General features: G+C 41.5%; 1 protein-coding gene across 5 annotated transcripts in view; it reads right to left on the reverse strand.

Moving 5' to 3' along the window:
• mideasb (mitotic deacetylase associated SANT domain protein b) overlaps nt 1-21,986 on the reverse strand; it is a 38,377-nt gene that overhangs the window by 15,199 nt on the left and 1,192 nt on the right. For 2 of the 5 annotated variants that reach the window (XM_059353123.1, XM_059353119.1), the window contains exons 1-7: nt 17,390-17,754; nt 13,609-15,400; nt 9,087-9,359; nt 7,557-7,896; nt 7,049-7,115; nt 3,638-3,780; nt 2,774-2,877 (exon numbers count right to left, since the gene is read on the reverse strand). In XM_059353123.1, coding sequence (XP_059209106.1) covers nt 2,774-2,877; nt 3,638-3,780; nt 7,049-7,115; nt 7,557-7,896; nt 9,087-9,359; nt 13,609-15,150 — 2,469 coding nt within the window. In that variant the 5' untranslated portion in view covers nt 15,151-15,400; nt 17,390-17,754. The other 3 variants (XM_059353120.1, XM_059353122.1, XM_059353121.1) reach the window with 3 other exon arrangements.

A 21,986-nucleotide genomic window follows, 5' to 3' on the forward strand; every position in this document is an offset into this window, starting at 1 on the left:
GCTTCTGTCTAATAATAATAATAATGTTAAATGTGATTGTATCCTCTTCAGGTGGTGTTTCAAAAAGGGTCACGTGACCATGGAAGAGCCACTTGGGCAGATTTATTCCCGTTTTATTTTAGTATTTCAACCTGCTTCAAATATCTGTTGTAACACAGAGGTCAAGGATGCACAGCGGTTGTCTGCACTGTGAGCTGCACTCGATGCCCCGATGATGAGCTCTGATGTAATTAGTGGTCTGACAGTGAAGCAATAGGCATGAGACACAGGATGCATCACTGCTGCAGTATAGGTGGAGCACCCATCTGACCAATCAGGTCTCTCTGTGACACTATGACTGAGTGCAGGCTTGAAAACATTTTTCCTCTGGCATATTTTGGACTTGGATGTGTTGTCTTGTTTCTGAGGTTGTTTACAAGTACAGCTAAGAAATATGTGCATGTATATAATATCCTCAACCGCTTATCATCATCGTGGGGGGGGCGATCCCAGCTGGCATTGGGCGAGAGGCGGGGTACACCCTGGACAGGTCGCCAGACTATCACGGGGCTGACACATAGGCTACGTTCAGAAATCAGGGCTTAATGCTCAATTCGGATTTTTTTGTGGAATCCGATTATTTTGCAAGGTCGTTTACATTTCCAATTAAATGCGACTTGTATGTGATCTCCAGTGTGAATTTTAAACGTACCAAAAGTGTCCCGCATGCGCATTGGAGGACACGACGTCACACGCAGCGAGCATGCTCAGTGTTTACAGAAGTAGCGGAAAACATGGCCGCGTGCAGTAAGCCTATGTATGATGAATGCGACCTGGCCGTTCAGACTGGAGTCGGATGTCAAAAGATCAGATATGTATCGGTTTTAGGACCACATATCCAAGTGGCCTGGATTGCATTTGAAAAAATCGGATCTGTGTCGTTCAGACTGTCATTAAAAGATGCAGGTCGAATAGGGGCGAAAAAATCGGATTTGGGTCACTTCAGGCTGCAGTCTGACCGTAGCCATAGAGACAGACAACGACGCTCTCATTCACACCTACGGGCAATTTAGAGTCACCAATTAAACCTAAGTGCATGTTTTTGGACTGTAGGAGGATACCGGAGCACCTGGTGAGAACCCACGCTGACATGGGGAGAACATGCAATTTTATTTTTTTAATTAATTAAGGGCTATATTCTGTATAATGCTTCACATCTCAGCTCTGGAAAAAAAACAAGGTTACAACACTAACACTTCACTAAGTGAAAATAATGATTATTTTCATTATTAATTAATCTGCTGGTTATTTTTCTGATTTATTGACTCATCCTTTGGTGTTTGAAATGTAAAAAATAGCATCACAGTTTCATAAAGCATGGGGTGACATCACCCAAGGTCTTGTTTTGTCTGACAATCAATCCAAAACCTCAAAGATGGTCAGATTATTATCTCGTTAAACAAAGAAAATCAGAGAGTGAAAAATGACCTAAACTATAAATTGAGTGTCAAAACCGTTGCCGTTTCATTTTCTGTCTATTGATTACTCTACTAATGGTCTCAGCTCTGCAGTTCCCCCTGTACATCACACCTCTCTGGCAGCATGTGGCATCACTTCATACGCTTGGCCAAACAACCGAACCGTTTCACTATCTCAGTCATCTCAGGCCGCCGCACCACTTTCAGTACATACTGAAAGTCTACAGATCAGTCACTTCCGCTCAGTAATCATTGACATCTCAAATGAACACGTTCAATTACCACATTTACATGCACACAAGAAACCAGGTTAGTGGAAGGTATCAGGTCAAAACAGGAAGTTGGAGGATAAATATATTCATGCACTGCAACAACTGGATTACTTCAAACCTCGTGTTTATGCAGCTGGTCAGTAATTAGGATTCTACTCTTCGACCTGCTATGTTTCTGTTTTTTTAACAAACTTTTTGTGAATAGGTGAGATATGAAGCTACACTTTGACACATTTCTGTCCTGATTTTAGCTTTGGTTTGCATTATTTTGCTATGAATATTGATATTTTCCTTCATCCAGCCTCTCTATTATCACAACAGCAGCATCTTGGAGCATTTGCACGCGTATTAAAACCTTTTAACCCCGATATTATAAAATATAATATGTTTAGTTTTAGGTGTTATTAATCCCAAACCCCAGATTTTTTGCAAATCTGTGCATCTGGGGTGACGGACTGATTTGTGGTTCTAGCTTGCTACATAGACATGAAGTTGAACTAGCCGCAGCAGGATTTTCTGCCACTGTGTCAGACTTTCACCATCTGAAGGGACGTGCCATGCACATGCATCAGCATTTGCAAAACAGCCAATAGGAACATCCTCTCTCTGGAATGATGCCCAAAGTCTCAGGTTACGGACTAGATTCCCTAAAGCCTGAAAACTGAACCAACAGGAGGTGCACAAGTCTAGTTTCCACCTACTTGAATTACAATATGCTGAAAAGTCTCGATGGAAATTTTAGTCCATTGATGCCAAAAAACAAAACTGACCCCAGCTATATTGGAAACAATGAATATAACCAACTGCACGAGGCTTCCCATTTTCGTTCGCCCAATTCTTCTGAAATCCCTAACTCCCTCTCTATAACATTTAATATTAATCACTATATAAAAACATCTTTATGCATTATATATGAAGCACTTTACCAGCTCAAAAACTGAGTTAATCTGCTTGTTGCAGCTGCTGATCATTTTTCTATTTCATTCTATTACTTATGGTAGTGCCGGCCTCGTCAGTCAACATGGATTGTTCTGCTGTGCTCACCATTATGTCCCCTTTGCACTCGTACAGACAATGGTGGGCTAACTCCTGGTTGGTGCCTCCACCACACAAAACGCTGGAGCAGGCGAGGTGCATAAGGTCTTCCACTGAAAGAAAAACAGGAAAAAAACAAGTCTTTTTAACATTATCATTTAGAATGCAGTGGTGAGAATATTTTCTAAACACTATAAAAGGAGAGGATTAACATCAAAAACCTGTAACTAGAAGATAATTTATTCAAATATCTAACAGTATTATTACAATTATTACTTTTACATTTATTATCACACTTGATATTCCTTTTCCTTTATCTCACTGAAAATGCAGTTGTCTAAATTAAAAATGAAGAAATAATTTGAAATGGAGACACTGTATATTGCGACAGCTTGATAAGAAGTTATTCAACACTCTCCAATCCAAGTGATAACAGAAAGCTACTTCTGTATTTCACAAAGAAGGAAGTGACAATGCACTTACTGACCTTGTGCAACCTTTGTTCTTACATGGCATCATAAAATTATGGTTTTACCATTTTTCCACCATTGGTTTCAGTGAAATTTGAATTTTGGTGAAACAGCGCCCCCACCTGCCATCAATAACAGTTCAGGCGGAAAGTGGTACTGCAGTACAGGAGACAGGAGGTTTACAAAACAAAAACCCACAAAATTATTTAAAATTACCCTGCTTGGTGGAAGTACTTCAAGTTTTAAAAATAAAAAAGGAAAACCCATCTTTTCCTGGTGATTTATATACAAAAAAGATCATAAATAATGGGCTCCTACTTGTTAGCAACTTCAAATGTCTCCCAATATTTATACTTTCAGTTTTAGGTGATGTGACAACTGTTGTGTTTGGTACTTTCCTTACCTTTCTGCTGGAAGTCAGGTTTTTCCTCCAGTTCATTCAGCGGAGCCCAGACCAGCTCCGCTCGATGATGATCCAGCTCGACAGCTGACCGCTGCCTCAGCTCTGGCACCTCGGCCTGGTACCGTGATCCAATATTTATCCGTCTGGGAACAGGACATCAGTGTGAGCCTTTTGAATTTGATCTATTCAAAATTCATCAAGGGCATTTTTCTGTGCTCAGGTATTTATTGACTTTGAAATATTTCAGTCAGTACATCATATATTGTATCAGATTTCAGAGTAATGCTCTTGTTTTATTTCTGAGATCATGTTTTTGATTTCTTGGCTTTTCTTTCTGCCGTGTTCTTTAAATAGTCGCAGGGAGATTGTTGAGGCACTCGGGCTCGGAGCAGCACAATCCTTGCACTGTTTTGAATACCAGCTTGTTATACAGCTCTCTTTTGTCCTCTCAGCTTAACGAATAAAATGCAAATTCCTATCACAATTTGGATTTTGAACAGAGTGCACGTCTCGAATTCACTGAACCAAAAGTAAATCTATAGAACGCCCTGGTGTGGGACAAAGGTTCGAGAAAAAACAATAAATGCATGTTTCTTTACAGGCTTACAACTAAAACCAGATAGCTCAGTGCTACACTTGTGAAAATTATGCTGTGTTACATTAACAAACAATCCTGTTCCAGCATGCACCCTCCCTCCCCTGCATTTCCAGTAGGCCTGCAGTATTTCCAGTGTGTGTGTGTGTGTTCTGGCAGCCTCCCTCAGGGAAGGTGGGCTGCTAAAAGTTGAACTGTGATGGCTCTGGTGTGTTTGGGAGTACACCAGGCCCAGCTGAAAGCATGATTTATGGGCAGCCTCGCTGGCTCGTCTCTGACTAACTGCTGAGCAGCTGGCACCGGTTGGGGGAACAGCTTGCACACCGCACTCCGATAAACTGCACCTCACTGTTGATGTGAAGACAAAGAAAAACTACAAAATATAATCCCTGACTGATAATTTAAGGGTTAAACCGAATGGAGTCAGTGTGTCCCTACTGCTCCTTTTTACTGTTGCTCTAATTTTCATAAACATCCAAGCTATCCATGGCTGTGTTTACATGTGTGGAGTAACTTGGCTGCTGGCCGAGTTCTACTGAAGGTCTTTGGTTCAGGTTGTTAACATGCACTGTTGATGCCCTGCGTTAAGTTTAAATTAATTATTAATTTATAATCCTTAAAGTCCTCTTCCGGCTAGTTTTGAAGTATGTCAAAATGTAAAATAATATGTTGTACAACATGGTTTTCTCGACATGAAAAGCTTTCAAAAAATAGAAAGCTAGAAAATTAAGTTATCTGTGACTTATTACCCTATAAAAATTAATCTATCAGTCTCAAAAATCAGTCAGGCTCTACATTTAATAATATCTGCTACGATGTTACAGCGTCTTTGCTCTCTGTAGCGACAAGTCCGCTCTGTGCTGGAGGCTTTTGACTGGCTTTCCAAGTTGTGACATACCTAATCTAGCTTTCCAGATGTACGTTTAAATCTCAGATTTTAAAGGAAGTGCACAAACATCTCTCCCTTCAGTGGAGGAATGTGAAAACACATCTGCAGTGACAAACTTTGGACAGATACAAGTCAGTATAGTCAAGGCCAGACATCTTAGGGGACATGCACCTAAAAGAAAAGCACATTTTTGAGTGAAGGGGGACTTTAAAGATTTTCATGAGATCCATTTCATGTGTTTACATAAGTAATTACCTCTGTTTAGTTGTTAAATAACTGGTTTTTATCAAAGGAGTCTGGTGGCTTTGAAGGGAGCAAAGTTAACAGCTTAGTTCCCTATTGGAAAGAGCTGCCTAACAGCAAGGTAAAGCGATGAAAATATTGTAAATAAAGCATAAAGTTAAACTGATTCAGGTGGCTTAACCTTGTTCCTTGACCCATATATGGGACATAAGGGGTGTTACTACACTGTTATGCTTATGTAACACTGTGTTTGAGTTGATAGTCATGCTACATATAATTGAAAAGCTAAGATTATTTTGATTCTATTGATTAAAACCATATTTTAACATTTTAAGATGCAACCACAACAGCAAAATGTCACCTTTTATTAGAGCCCATAACTATGACTGTAGGTTGCAGGGTTCAAAATGTCTGGACATTTGGTATGTTACCATGGTTACTAATGATACTATTGGATTCTCCATGAATACATAGTCATAATTATTATATGTTAGTTATAAAAACCTGTGGAAAATAGTTTTTTTTTTTAGACATCAAATTTTAGACGTCAAATTTGAACTGGGAGTAGGTAATACTTTATACTCTAGATTTATATATTTATAGATATTAGATATTAGATATAGATATTTATACTTTAGACCCCATTGTGTTTTCCAGCTAAAAAGTTCCAGCTATAATGATCTGCAGGGTTGTATTTACCAAAAATATTCAGGCGGACAATAAAAAATAAACTATTTTTCACTGTGTTTCAGCTTCCATCACTCAATAACAGCAGCAGTAACAGTTATTCTGACTCTTTTAGAATAAACTCCAGAGTGTTACCTTTCAAATGTGACCACAGATTTAATCTATTCAAGAACAGCTTTCGATTTACATTTTACATTTTTTCTTTTGGCGTCTTAAGGTTCATTTGCAGGAACGCTAAGGGGTTAAATACAATTTGCTGCTGCCCCCATCCACAGCAGTGCAGAGATCAGCTTCTGTCTCAGTACCCCAGCCTGCTTTGCCAAATGCTACTATTACTATAACTACTTCTCCTACTTAATTAAGACAACGCAGGTCTGTTTGGCTGCACAGTAAACAGTAAACAGAAACACCAGTTGCTGTTGAAAACCGCAGGTGTCCCTAAATCAAGTGGGACTGATCTTCAGGGATTGCAACATTGACGCCAGGAAAAAAACCACACATGATACACTGTTAAACTCTGGATACTTGCTGCAGATTTATAAGCAGAACTAGATTCTCTGTGCATGTAGAGCGCAGAGCCGTTTGTTTTCAAAATGCTTTCATTTGACAGTTAATATCGATGCTGTCGTAAAAGGATGAACTTTTACTGCGGGAGACATTAGACTGCTGCAGAGTTAGATCAGAAGGCTGTAATGCTAGCTGTGGATGAGAGGGGGGAAGATTCCAGTGGTAACAGTGGCGGAGCGGCTTTAAAAGGATGGGCTTAGTGTTTCAAAAGTCTGTTTTCTCTTTCAAGACATTTCGTGATTCAGCCCTGTGTTATGGTTTGAATAATTGATTGCAGAGCTACTACTCCAGCTATGGTAATGCATGCTCTGCTCTGAGTGCCAATACAATTCCTCTGAAAATGACCCCACCTTCCCTAAAAAAAAAACCCCAAACCTTTCCACAATGGAAGATGATCATTTTTGGGGGATTCTGGAAGGGAAATACTCACGGCTCTATGCTGACTGGAGTGGCCTCGTTCATAGAAGACAGAACCGGTGGTGTGATGTCGCAGCTGTCTGAAAGGGTTCAGACAAGGAAATAGGTGATCAGTTTTAGCTGTAATCACATGATCTGTATTTTGATACAGGTGCATCTCAACAAATTAGAATATTATGGAAAAGTCCATTTCCAGTAGTTCAAGTCAAATAGCCCCAACCAATAGTGAGTGCATATAGATGGACATACTTTTCAGAGGACAACATTTCCATATTAAACATACTTTTTGAAATTGCTCTTATAATCATAAAAATTAGAAGAAATTAAATGAATTAAGACATGAAATGTTTCATTCTGTGTATAATGGATCTATATAATGTGTCAGTCATTTCCACTTTTTGAATTGAATTAGTGACATAAATAAACTTTTCTATGATATTCTAATTTATTGAGATGCACCTGTATGCTATTATACTTTGAATAATTCAGGGACGCATTATGAACTTAATTTTTTTACTTACTGGAGCGCAACAGGCTGCGTGTTGCTGACTTGGGCGTGGCAGGAGGCGGCAGGGCCGTCCCGCTGGCTGCAGCAGAGGAAAGGAAAGTGGAGAAGTAGAGGCCGGAGCCCTCGCGGACGGGGCTGAGGATTGGCGGAGGCGTGTAAGGGGGAATGGTGAGGGGGTTTTCGGCGAGGCGGACGGGGGAACGCAGGTGGCTCTGGTAGGGTGTGATGCTGGAGTAGACAGGAGGGACGATGAATAAACCAGGTTTAGGCGGTGGGATGAAAAGGGGCTCGGGCCGGGGGCGCCGTTTAGACTTTTTGCCGTCATCGTCTTTCTCCCCTTCTGTTCTTCCATTCTGGCGAGGAAAAAGAGGTGGATTTATCACAGTGATGCTGTTAGACTGAGCACTATGCTGGACTCCACCTAACCTGTTTGGTTAAAACAAACCCTGGTGTTTGTCCAGCTATAAATGATTAAATGAATGAATGAAAGTATTTATTGTCATTGTATGTCAAATAAAAGGGAAATTGTTGTGCAGTTCCTTCAGAAACATAAAATCCATGAACATTACACACATTTCACCTAAAACGATAAAAATCGAATTTGTGACATATTTTTGTTTTTATTTAATTATCATGTATTATGTAATAATTATAAGTTAAATTATTTTTTGGTGGGAAATTAAGTCATTAAAATGTCTGAAAAATCTGTTAAATAAAAACAAATAAAAATAGAAAAAAGTATATAAATACATATATAAAATGTAAAATAAAAAAAACTAGAAATATATAGAAATAGAATTAATATTGAGAGAAATGAATGAAAATAAAATAAATATTGAGAGAATTATTATAACGTAACATAGCTGTATATCGAACTCAAGTGCTGTGAAGTGAAACCTAATCTATGGCAATATAAAGACAGAGCTGTTCATATGGATGTAGAAAAGGTACTGAAAAAAATCTGAATAGTATCTGATGCATATTTTTTTTAAATGTTACATGTTAGAACAGAATTTATTCTGTAAAAGATAATTTTTACTTTCATATTACATTTCATAAGAACGCACACATAAAAAAAGCCTTGAAGACACATATGCATGGTCATACAGTTGGCTTTTCGTACATTTATCTTGAGAAATCCTAGAATTAAAGAACAAGGCATCCCGACCCTCAGCTGTAAGGTACATTATGTACAGTATAGCAGTGCTAAACCCTGATAATCTGCCTGATCTGGGACAGGGCAACCGGTTCACCAACCCACCCCCCCTAAATAAAACAGGGAAAGGGAGAAAAGTGTGGAGGACTGAAATGGGGGCAGGGGAGACACGGAGCATGATGGGGGGAAGGGAGTGTGTGTTGGTGGACTTAATAGCTGGAGTTCAGACAGACTGACAACAGACGAGACGAGAGGAAGCACCAACCTACAACCTTCCCATTATCTGTAAGTCAATTCCAACAGTTTCACCAGAAAATTATGCAAAATGTATAAAAAATGTTGCAGAAACACAAGATTAAAAAAAAGCATCGACAGATTAATATGTACCTGCTCTGAGCTCTCTGACAAGGAGTTCCTGAGAGATCGTCTCCGGGTGACGATGACCGAGGGCTTGTGGTCGGGACGGTTGGGGTCCTGGGGGTTTGAAGGCCTGGGGGGCCAGTTGGAGGCCAGGGCTGCTTCATCTCTGTCGGGAGAGGAGGCTTCCTGCCTTCGCACTGGAACAGACACGGGGATGACGAGTGGGAGGAGGCTGTCGTCTCTGGGCCGCTTGGTGCTCAGACCGCCTGTTTCAGTGGGACTCCACGGCCGGTGGGGCTCCTGATGAAGACGATGGATGAAGTGTTACATTGCATCTAATACATTGTAGGGTTGTCAAAAGTATCGATACTCAAAAAAGTATCGATACTAAAACGTTGTATCCGGATACGATACTCATTTTCAAAAGTATCAAGTATCTGAAGTTTGTTATCATAGTTGCAGTTTCTTTTTGCGCAACTGTTTTTTATTATAAATACTTAACCTGTAGTTCTGTTAATTTTTACATGTTGCATTTTTCTTGTTGATAAAAATATTTCTGTTAAATTTTGAGGTCTTTGTTTTTTATACTGGTGGTATCGAAAATGGTATCGAGTACCGAATATTTTCCCGAGTATCGGTATCGAGTTGAAAATTTTAGTATCGTGACAACCCTAATAATGGATTACTCCTTAATATAAATATAATTATTAACACTTTCAGGCATTTAAGAGACATAGAGGAGGCAAGATTGAAGCTGGTTCATAGAATATCACAGTGGAGCTGGTCATTCATTTTCTGGAATAAAAAATATGATTTAAGAGTGATTTCTTTAAATGATTTCCATTAATGTGTTGCTCTGAAACTTGCTTCTTCACAAGAGAAAGGCAGTATGGGCTCCTTCATAAACTCTTTTAAAAATAGATTGGACAAATTCGGGTCAATTAAAGATATTTTATATAACTTTAACACTGCTTTGTGTTGTTTTGTGCAAATATTGAACCTTGATCATGAATATTGTATTGTATATTGTATCATTGTCTTGTTGTGTGGTTTGTATCATTTAGCTGGAGAGTCATGTATGGAGGATGTATATCCAGTACCAGAAAAATTTAAATACATTCAAATAAACAATAAGTCAAGCATCAAGAGGATATGTGAATACATTGCTTGCACAATGCAAACGTGTGAAATAAAGACAGTTTAAATTGTTCAATTTAGTCGATAGACAAAACAAGCTGTTTGAATAGGTTAACTTGGCCTTGAGGGAATTATAATGCGAGCAAAGATTCAATCAGGTTGTAAAGTCAGATTCATAGATCAAAAACTATGGTTAGGTGCAGCCCTACAATAAAAGTCTATATTACATCATTTTGGAGGTAAAGCACCTCAAGGTGGTGGGGGCTTATCAAGCGTGGCTGCCGTGTTAAAAGATTCATTAGAAGCAACAAAAAAAAGGACAATTTCATAATTGTTTTGCTTGCAACACTAAAGAAGTTGATCACATTAAGACTTTCAGGTGTGCAACAGGTACAAATACTTCCAACCTCTAACAACTTAAGTAATTGTTGTTTACGGTTCCAGCTTAGCAAACCACAACACAATAAATCTCAAACCAGAATGTACCTGTGTGGCTGGGTGGCTGCTAATTCAACCAGGCAGGCTGCCAAATTATAATCAATAGAGTAAATGGTGAACTCTGAAACCTTGTGCCTTACATCACACAAAAACACAAATCAAAGAGAAAATCATGTCAATACTCAAATTGAGTGTTAACAGATGGCCCAATAAAGCGTTACAAAAGCCTGAAGTGTATTTCTAATGAACAGAATCTAACCACAACTGCTGTGGAAAAACACCATATAAGAGAGACGATAGAAACATTTAAATATGACCATATCTTGGAAATGTTTGCACCTTGGTACGGTACGTGCAGCACTCAAGTGACAAGCGTTAGATGCACGTCAAAAGGAACAGTCCCCAAAAGCATTCTCCACATTTTTTGCTTTGAGAAACCATAATGAGTGGGCATGAGCAGTCTGTGTGCTTTGGAGCAACTCTGCAGCGACTTCAAAGCCCTGTGAACCACCACATCATTGAAGACAGATGCATTCTGTCACTGCACGCTGCATCTTCATGGGCAGGGAGGCATGCAGCAGTGTGGCTACGCTGGATCCCTGCTCATTATTTGCTGGTGGAAAACTCCAGCCCTTACACCAGAGCGGTGGAGAGATATTCTGCTGAGCACGGCAGGCAGGACAACCCTGCACCCCTCCCTGTATAGAGAGGGGGGGGAGGGCAGTCGAGGCCAGGCTGGAGTTTCTCTCCTTTGATGGGATGGGGGGAGGTGTGCAGGCATGTAACCAAACACACTGTCTGTATGATGAGCATGAGGCCAATCCAGGGCACAGCCATGCTGCACTACAGACATACTGACTGAGCGCTGTTTGGCAACAGAACCTGTTGCACAATCGCGACATTCAGCACATAAACACGGATAAGTGTATGACTTAGAGGGAGCTGCAAAGCACATATTTGTGAAGTGTATATTTACCCTGCGACAATATTCACAATGTCTTGTTTCAGCTGCGGATTTTCCTCACAAGGCGGAGCTGAACAGCCCAGTTCTGTGGTGTAAACTTCGCCGGGCATTGATCACATCCAGCATCTCTTCCAGCAACACGTTAATCACAAACAACACAAGTTTTGGCACGGCGTTCCTGGCAGTTGCGATCGCCCGTTTGTTCCAGTTCCCCGCTCTTGTACAGGGAGCTCAAGTCCCACTGCAATTATACCCTGGGATAACACTAGAAAAATAGATCTTTAGCTCTCGCTGAGATTCACAATTAAGGCTCATAGCTGGCAGCCACGAGATTAGATATTACCCCGATAATGCAATCATAGGAATTCAGAACACTCAGTCCTCTTCTTTAAAAGGTTATATCGCTTGAGAGCAAACAGCTGAGAAACACATGAGTGAGCAAAAGAACGAGGAAAGCAGAAAAGGAAAGAAACTAGAATTACTGCCTTGCGGTTGTAAGATTCCGCCAACTAGACAAGCTGCATATTACATCCATGTCAGTCCAGATTCATATCATATACTGTATGTAGTGAAAAGGGGATTTAATAAAAGGTTTCAAGTGGAAGTTATCACTACATTGACATGCATGATTCTAGTTAATACTTCCCAGTGATAAACATTCACTCAGAGACTATTCTTACAGAGGACTGATAGGAAGCTGAAACTTAATATCTGCAAAACCAAAGAGCTGGTGGTGGAGTTCCAGAGGAACAGGTTCTCATCCAGGGACAGGAAGTGAAGAGGGTGGAACAAGTACCTATGGATCCATACCAATAAACACTGGACTGGACTCACAACACTGGAACCCTCATTAGAAAGAGAAAGAGCTGACTGTTTTATCTGAAAAGACTCAGATGAGTGCAACAGATAAATGCCTAAGTGACTTCTAACAAAGCTGCCAACAGAGTGAGTGTGGGTTCACTTAACTAATAATCTTTTCATGTCTTTATTTTAAAGACAAGTATGAATATCAATAAGCAGTTGATATCGGGATCAAATTCAAACGATGCTAATCCCGATCAACAGGCTCCTGCAGATCTTTTATCAAGCAGTGCTCAATTCTTTGCTCGTTGGTTTGCATCATGGCTTGGAGTTCAGCTGTCTACAAGCTTTTAGTCCAGCGAGCTGATCAGGAGAAGGGACAAACATCCTTCAAACCCTCTCCACAACAAGCTGGAAGAGAAGGGCAACTCACTGCAGAGGGAAGGATGAAGAAGAAGATTAAAGCCTGGGAGATGTTTCTCACTCTAGTCGAGGGTTTAAGGATAGAGATTTGGAAGCCCCTTAAGGCAAGTTTTGTGATATTTGATATGAGGATAAACAACTAAAATAGAATCCGCTTGACTTTGTTGTTCTTGTTCTGCCGATTCTGATAGAACACAAAGTTGTAGCCATAAAAGTAGACAATGCTTCAAATATGGATGTTGAAAAATAAAATCTAAACACGGATTGCTTCACAGACATCTTCAACCCGGCAGAACAGAAGATCTATACAATCACAAAGTTTTCAAGGTGGGTGCCAAAGATCAGTGTCACCAATTCAGTATCCAACCAAATGTCAAATATGGTCACAAACCCCAGTTTTGTTCCTGAGTCATGGCGCAGACTAATGGCCATTAAAGTGTTTTTTCACAAAAGTATGTTGTCCCAGTGAAGTGGACTACTTGGATTTAAATTGTCATCATTTCACTTTATCCTATTTGACATTTGTGTGAAATTTCAGCATAATAAGCACCTTATGACTTCAAAAACAAGTCACAGTGACCTTTGACCACCAAAATCTAAATCAAATCATTCTTTTCCACAAGGTGTTCCTCCAATTTCATTAACAAGAATGGATGGACACAAAAACATAACGCCTCCTGGCTATGTGTGTCTCCAGTGCAGAGTTATAAAAAGTAAAAAACCAAAACAAAGACATAAAGAATGGCTGGACATGTTGACAGTCTCATAATGGAACCGAGCACCTACCTTTAGAACTTGTGAGGGTAGAGACTCCATTTCCGAGGCCTTCTGAGCAAGGGTCTCCAGGTTGACCTCCTGGGACACCCTGCGTTTCCTCCGTGTGCTCTGGATGACGCCTGTCGGTGCTGCCTGGATGTCGCGGGCCCCGTTCTGGGAGCCCTGCGGCCCCGGGGCTGCCTGATCCGAAGAGGCGGAGAGAAAAGGGTTGTCTGACGGCGCCCCGCCTTCCTTCGAGAGCCGCCGTGACCTGCGAAGCTGCGTCTGGGATTGTGTCTGCAGTTGTGACTGGGACAGGGTCTCGGGCTGGAGGATGGGCGGCAGCGGATCTGAAGGCTGCTGGGGTTCTGGGGTGATGTCCTGGATAATTGGTTCCTGGATCTTTGGGGGAGCTGGAGCAGAGGGCTCCTGGGAGTGTACCACCGCAGGCTGTGGATGCGGGTGAGGGTGTGCATTTTGTGCACCCGGGTAATAGTCAAGCACATGAGGGTTTTGTTGTTGCAACTGCTGATGTTGCATTTGCTGCTGAATTTGGAGCTGTTGCTGCTGCTGCTGCTGTTGTTGCTGTATCTTTTGTTGCTGCTGCTCGTGCTGTATTTGTTGCTGCTGTTGAAGCTGCTGCTGTACATGCTGTTGATGCTGAATGATCTGTTGCTGCTGCATTTGTTGTTGGTGCTGCTGCTGAATTTGCTGCTGGATTATGTGATGTTGCTGCTGCTGCTGACGTTGGATTTGCTCTTGCTTCTGCAGCTGCTGCAACTGGTGTGGTGGTTTGGCTTGTGTTGAGTAGTTAGGTGGGTTAGGTAGGGTCGTCCTGTTGCCTTGAAAGGTCTGGTAGTATGCCGGCAGGTGCTGCTTGGGCTGACCGAAGGCCAACTGGAAGGGCTGCAACACTGAACTCCCACCTGGGTGAGATGTGCTGTGCTGTTGGGTGTTTAGTGCCCCGGGTTTCAAAGTCTCCTGAAAGGCCTGGGACTGCTGCTGCTCCCAATCCAGTCCCCGAGCCTTAACAGCATCCCTGTATGCTTCTGCTGCAGGGTTTGGCTTATCTGCAGCTCTGTTAGGGGGCTGTTGATGTGGCTGTAAGCCAGAAGTCTCATGCATCGACTTCACGAATGCATTCTGTGTCCTTGAGTCTGTTACATTAACACCTCCGATGTAATTGGCAAAGTTTTGTCCCCAGTTAGGCATGGTATTCCAGGAGGCAGCTCTTTGCTGCTGGGCCAGAGATGGCTGCTGCTGATTGGGCTCCTGGTGGGCCCATTTCATAGGCACGGTCTGCTGATAATGACCCCTGCTCTGGTCACCCTTATCCGGGCTGAAAATAACAGAGTTCAGGTACATGTGAGGGGCCTCTGGATTGGAAGTCACAGTACTTGCAGCTTCGCTCTGTCCGGGGTCTGAGGCAGTGCCGCCAGGGACATAGTAGGACCCCTCGGGGTGTTGAGACGTCTCCTTCATTGCTATGCTTTGTTCGTTGAAAAACGTGATGCGTTTGCCTGTTCTTTTGGCGCTTGGTTTCTGCTGAGCTGGTACACTCATGACGGGCATGAAGAAGCCGAGCCAGGTGAATGTTTTCAACCAAACCAGATGTTAATTTTCCACTGGATCACTTGAATATATCAATCCAAAAAAAACAAAGCTGCAGAACTACATTGACATCTGAGTCAGCAGTCGTAAGGTCAACCAAGATAATCTTCTCTTCCCCTCTGAAGTGCTTTGTGACCCACTCAGAGGTCGTCGGCCTGGGGTGAGCAGATCTGAAGAAGTCCGCGTGTTTTTCTCATTCATGGGCAACACCCTGTATAGAGAAAATGAGAGAGAGGTCAAGCATTGAGCCATCAGACTAAAGGGGTCCCCACAGGGGGGGTCTCATTATCACCCCGCCTCAGCCATGTAAAAACCTGCTGTTTGCTTTTTCAACAATAGATCTCCACTGAAAGGTATCCGGTGTGAGAATAGAGAAGGGTGAGGGGTTGTCATTATTTGTTAGAGCTCACATGACAGGGATAAGGTCCTGCATGCAGGCAAACACGTATGCCGGTCGTTGCAAGACATAGCTCAATCAATAGTTCCTGTAAATGCCATTACAAAATATTACTGCACCATGTTTAAAGATGAGCCATGGCATCAGCACTGGAGGGGAAAAAAATCAAATTGTTGAAATCCAAAACCCCCCTCATGAACTGACCTGTAACAGAAGCCCCCTTTCCCGCCAAACTACAGAACAGACAGCAAGTTAAATGTGATAGAAACCTCTGTTTACAACCGTGTGACTCATCTGATCTTAAAAGAGGGAAGCCATGGCCTTTGAACTGTGGCTGCAGACTCAAAAAGGAAGGGCAACTGAAAGTGAGCAAGCATGAGTCACAATGAATGAACGATCTCTGCGAGGGAAAAAAAAGAAAGTCCAAATGGCCTTGCAGGCTTTGATAGCTTATAGGGGATCTTGACAATTGCCATGGTAACCCGTGGTGATTATCAGAAAAAAATAAAAAAATAATATCATGGCAAGGTTTTGGAGCAGATTTTTGACACAGTGCATTCTGCCAAATTCCAAGAAGCGCACAGATCCTGACTGTTTCTGTTAAAATCTCCATCCTTGCTCCATCTGTATAAGACAAAAATCTTGTGCAGCAGTCAAGCAGAAAAAAATTTCATCTTGCAGGACAAAAAACAATTTGTCCTTCTGATTACATGAATTAATACCAGAATCTCTGCAACACGGACATGTCTGACAACCTAGGAAGTGACTGATAATTGTCACCCTTTACTCTGGTGGCCTAGTAAAACACACGCTTCTTAAAATAGACAGCTGCAGCTGTTCAGATCCTGCACTGGCTCAGGGGCACCACTGAACTGACTGGAGAAGCTGAATGACCATGCTATGTGGCTAACAAACAGTGTGTGTGCACGATCAATGCCATGTGATCTTACACCATGTTGTGAATCCCTACAAAACATCCTCTATGAAGAAAGTGCACATAAATAAATCACAATTATCTTGCAGAATGAGCAAACAAAACACAGCTTACTGAGCGACCATGCTGTGTGAGCAGTCTCTGTGCATTAAAACAGACTCCCATCTGAGGTGAGGGATCATCGTGACGCATCACAAGTGCAACCTTACACAAGCCTGGGGTTTAGCCCAATACACAAAGTAACACGTTAAATTGGCTTAAAAAACATGTCAAGCATCATTAGCCGCCCTAATCCATTGCCGTTTCCTAATTTAAATCAGATCGTGTGGCACAGCCCGCACACAAGCGGGGCATGCTATAGGCCTGCAAGCGTGCATGAAACGACAAATAAAAGACAACATGAGAGGAAAAACATGCTGATTCCTCCCACGACAGGACTCTTCCTGTTGCCCTCCCTCCACATCACTTTTCTGTGGCCAGCCAGCTCAGCGCTATTTACGAGAAACCCTTTGTTGCAGAAAACGGATTATCCAGCCACTAATGCCATGTCCCGTTGCAACAAACCGAGCCAACAATGCAGCCTGCATGAGAAAAGTGTGGCAAACAAACAGACACCGTGGATCGATTCAAGTTGTCAACAAGGCCAATACGTCACATGTCTCTCTTTCTGTGCAGTCTCTGATTGAGACGTTAAAAAACACCCCACGGACGAGCGATGAGCGCCGTATGGAGGCTCGATCAATCTCGAGGTAAACAAAACTTTGTCAGCAAGGCTGTGGCAACAACAACATGCACTGTCGACCACAACAACAACAACGCCACAGTCATCGACACCGCGTCTCCAGCCACTGTCTTGTCCCGATACTTACTGTGTTTGTCATGAAAGCTGCTACTAGCGGCAGCTCAGCCCGCAGGATCGCACACTGGCAGCTCTGTGCGGCCAGCAGCAGCAGCGGCAGCAGCAGGCCCGCACAATACAGACCTGCGATGATGACTGCATACATCCCCAAGGTTGACTCATGCTATGCTGCTGACCTCACTCACTGGTACTTTTTCCCTCACCCCCTTCCCTTCCCTTCCCTTCCCCTCCTCTCTCTCTCTCTCTCTCGCTAGAAAGTCAAGAGGAAACGGGGTCGATGCGTAAACAGAGTCCTTCCCGGTCGCTAATCTGCAGAAACGCGGGCGCACTCCCGCCGCTGTCTGTTGCACATTATTGCACTAGGATTGCACAAAAAACTCACGCTGGCAATGCGGCCTTTTGCAGTACATCGACTCTCTCCGTGTCTCTGCTTGTCTTGTGATTTCCCCCCACCACCTACCTCCACCACCACCAGCTCGCTGGCCACACCTACTTCCATGCCCATATAAGGTCTTCCTCTGACATGCAAGGCGCTGTAATTTACGGAGCAAGATCCCTCTCAGTCCATGCGGGAAATTCCAACACACATGGGAGGACCGCGGGGATGGAGGGGGAAACGACGCACCCGGATACACCAAGTTTTACATTCACTTTTCTTTCTACAGTTACAGTACACTTCTTCTTCTTCTTCTTCTTTCAGAGGAATTTCCTCCTGAGATGCACGCGTGGTTTATGCACACCACAGAAAACACAAGCTGCAGAAAGTCCCCATGATGGTGTGGAAAACAGAAAAAAAGAAATACATGTCTGTTTATGTTAGAGCTGCTGGAGATACTTTCAGTATGAAATTATATTTTCCAAGTAATTGAAGATAAGTCTAAAACAGGGAAATGCAGCTATCTATCACACATGGACAGATCCTGAATTAAAAGTAGAGTTTGGCAATAAAGCAAAAATCTTCTATCCTGATATCTCATATATCAGTATTGATATAAATCACAATATAGCATATTTTTTCGTGATTCAATAAGTAAATTGTCCATATGAAATAAGCACATCGTGCAGCCTATTTGTGAATACTCCACAGTCATACATGGTTCAGTCCTGCTTTGCCTCCAAGTGCAAGGTTAAAGTGTGGTCCAAAATTATGTAAAAAAAAATTAGTGTTAACTCAGTCTGGCTTCTGTTTTTTCCCCTTGCGATAAAAACAACCTTTTTACATTATTTTATTTGTTATTATATAAATATATATTATTTATTAGTCAAGATTAGCACAAAACCAATACTGGATTTTTTTTTAACTGATAATAATATATCAGCTGATATTCTTGTATATATACACATAACTATACAGTTACAATTGTATTTATGTTGTAACTTGAAGGTAAAATGGGTAATAGTTTAAGTTTGCTGCTTTATGTCCCATGCATTTTACTTTAGTTTTTGTCAGTGTTTTTAATGTGTCTGATTGCAATATTCTGGTGATAATTATTATTTTTATGTTGCTTTATAGTTTTAACCCCTGTGTTAATGACATCATAGTGCTGACATCACTGAGAGCAGTTATTCTGTCTCTCATTCTTGCTGCCTCACTGGATGGTAAGTCAGAGCGCACTCTGCTGGACAAACTATGTAATGACACCATTTCGATATGACAAGCTTAATTTTCTGCATTACATTCCGTATAAAAAGTTTTTATATCAGCACATATTGGACAACACATATGCTGACACCAATATATCCGTGATAGATCAATATACTGATATATTGGTCGGACTCTAATCAAGATAATCCGCAGACTTTGTTGTGAGCAGTATCATGCATTTCCTTTCTAGTATAGTTCCTTAATGAAACTGCTCACAACAAGATCTTATCTTGAGTAACTGGGTCATGATTTCTATAAAGAGACATTGCTGTCGAGCTTTTTTAAAATGTATTTTTTGGCACTTTTCCACAAGCAAAGTGCCATCTAGTTCCTAGGGCTGGGCGATATGGACCAAAAGTCATATCCCGATGGCTGAATATCGATAAACGATATATATCCCGATATTTTTATCGCAAAGTGAGAGCAAATGTTCAGTCAAAGTCAAAGCCCAATATGACTTATCACAAGTAGTTTTATTGAAACCGTTTATTTAAGTAAACATAAATACTGTATAACAACAGAAATACCTTTTAAAAAACTCAAAGCTCCATTAAGTGCACATTTAAATAAAAATCTTAAATTAAAATAGCCTATGACATCAAATAGGCCAATCTTTTTCTGAAATAAATATATTTATATGAGAAAAGAATAACAAACATTACAAAAGAACTAAATATGACAAACCCTAATAAGGGCAGCGTTTATAATAAAGAATGAAATAAAATTTGACCTATATCGATATATGCGATATGGTCTAATTCCATATCACATTTAAAAATATATCAATATATTGCCCAGCCCTACTAGTTCAATTAATTTCCTGAGCAGGCAGATATCTCAGCAGCTGATATTTCCAACAATCTGCAACTCACACAAAAATAATCTAGCTGGATAAATAGCACTACATAGCCTGGGTATACCCAGACTGCCTTGCGCGCTCGAATTTGATTTCGAACCTCCAGGCCGTCTGGAAACCAAGCGATTATCTTAGCCCTGTTTTAGGGATCCAATCACAGAGCGGGGAGGGACGGTGAGACGATGACGCGTACTACTCGGCACTTGGAAGCTTTCCGGATCCAACATGGCTGCTGCGGACGCGAAACTCTCTTTAGCTGTAGATGGTGTTTTAAATAGTTTAGAGCGAAAGTTGAAAGGCGAAAGGTCTCTCGGCAGCTCCGCTGTCCCCCGGCTCGTAGCGAGATCACCGGTAGCGGGACTATTAGCGCCGCACGGGCGGTTTCTGCGGCTCGTTGCGCCGAGCCGGTGAGACCGCCGGTCACCGCGGGTGATCTGGCTCCGAGCCGGGGGACAGCGGAGCCCCCAGAGACCCGCAGCAGCTTGTTTATTGCCCATAAAATCAGTGGATGTGTGTGGCTGAATGACATGAGGGGGAATAAAGCGTGAAAATAAATAATCTTGCAGAAAGCGAGAACTGGAGAAGCAAAGCAGCAGCAACACTCTCTCACAGACACACACACAACAAACATCCATCTCTGTTGCTCTACTACGTCATCTGGTATAACTGATCTGATTGGCTAAGAGCTACCTACAGACGCTTTGATAGACATTCTAAGCGCCCAATAAACGGCTCCGGAGGATCGTAAACCACACCTCCTCTACGGAGAAATACATTGTAGGTGTCCAGACCTAATCTCCAATGAGATTTGGTCTGGTGTTAGCCAGGCTAAGCACTACAGGTAAGAGGAGAAGTATGTATATTTTCTTTTGGGATGAACTGTCCCTTTAATATCTGTGATTATCATTAGACTGTGTAGGTCTTTTTCCACAGTAGACATTTTGGCAAGTCACAAAAGGAAAAGCACAGGTGTCAATAATAAAATGAATGATGGCTGAATTCCATTTAGCTGTTTCAGTGTCAGGTTCCTGGTGTTGTACAAGCTGGCTCCCTGTTACAGCTTACTGAGAAACTTGAACAGAACCAAACCATTGTTACTGGTATAAGTGACACATTTGCTTTTCCTACTATGACACAGCAAAATGTCTGCTGTGAAAAAGAGCTTTTATAATGGGAAAATGTTGCAATATATTGGCACTGGACATGATCAGACATGTGCCAGTCAGACTCTGCAGGGCTGCAGTCTCTCCACCAGCCTCTCTCTCTTCTCTCTGACCCTTAAAATAACGTGCAAAGCCTGAAAACATTCACAGATGCTGTTGACAAGAAGTCGAGTCAGGCTGACATCTCTGCCACCGATGACACTGTCACTGCTCTGGGAAGTGTGGTGTCACCATGTGTGTCTGTGTGCCAAAAAACTTTTTTGGCTGCACCGATGTCTTTTTAAGCTACCAGCATTGTTGATACTTAACTCAACTGACAGACTCTTTATTTTCCAGTCAAAAATGCCAAATATTTGACAGTTGCAGCATGTTAAAAGTAAAGTTTATTTAATTGTGAAAAGTAATATATTTGTTTTTGGTTTAGACAAAACAAGAAATTTGAAGGAAATGCTAAGGGATATTTTTCTTATTTTCTGACAATTTATAGTCCAAATCGTTAATGGAGAAATTATCTGGCAGATTAAAAAGAAAAATAATAAAATACTAATCAAAAGCTGCAGCCCAAGATAAAAACATCCTGATTTCCCACCACTCATATTGAAATATATTTAAAAAGAAGTTACTCTAGATTAAGAGTAAAATAACAGCCGACTTCAACAATACTGGTGCTAAGATCATATATATATATATATATATATATATATATATATATATATATATATAGTCAAAATTGCTTTTTTTTTGCCTAAATCATCTCCTCATGACGCCAGCCACCTATGGTAAAATAGCCTTCATCCTCAGTTGATCAGATCATGTGATTTTACCCCTTTAAGATAGTGGCCTATGTCAAGTGTGTGACTTAAGCAGATTTATTATGCCTAAGTAAAAATTAAATGTGACTTAGGCAATTTTTTCAATATGCCTTTAGCATGATATGGTAACA

Source organism: Centropristis striata, chromosome 16 (assembly GCF_030273125.1).
Source record: "Centropristis striata isolate RG_2023a ecotype Rhode Island chromosome 16, C.striata_1.0, whole genome shotgun sequence".
Lineage (NCBI taxonomy): Eukaryota > Metazoa > Chordata > Actinopteri > Perciformes > Serranidae > Centropristis > Centropristis striata.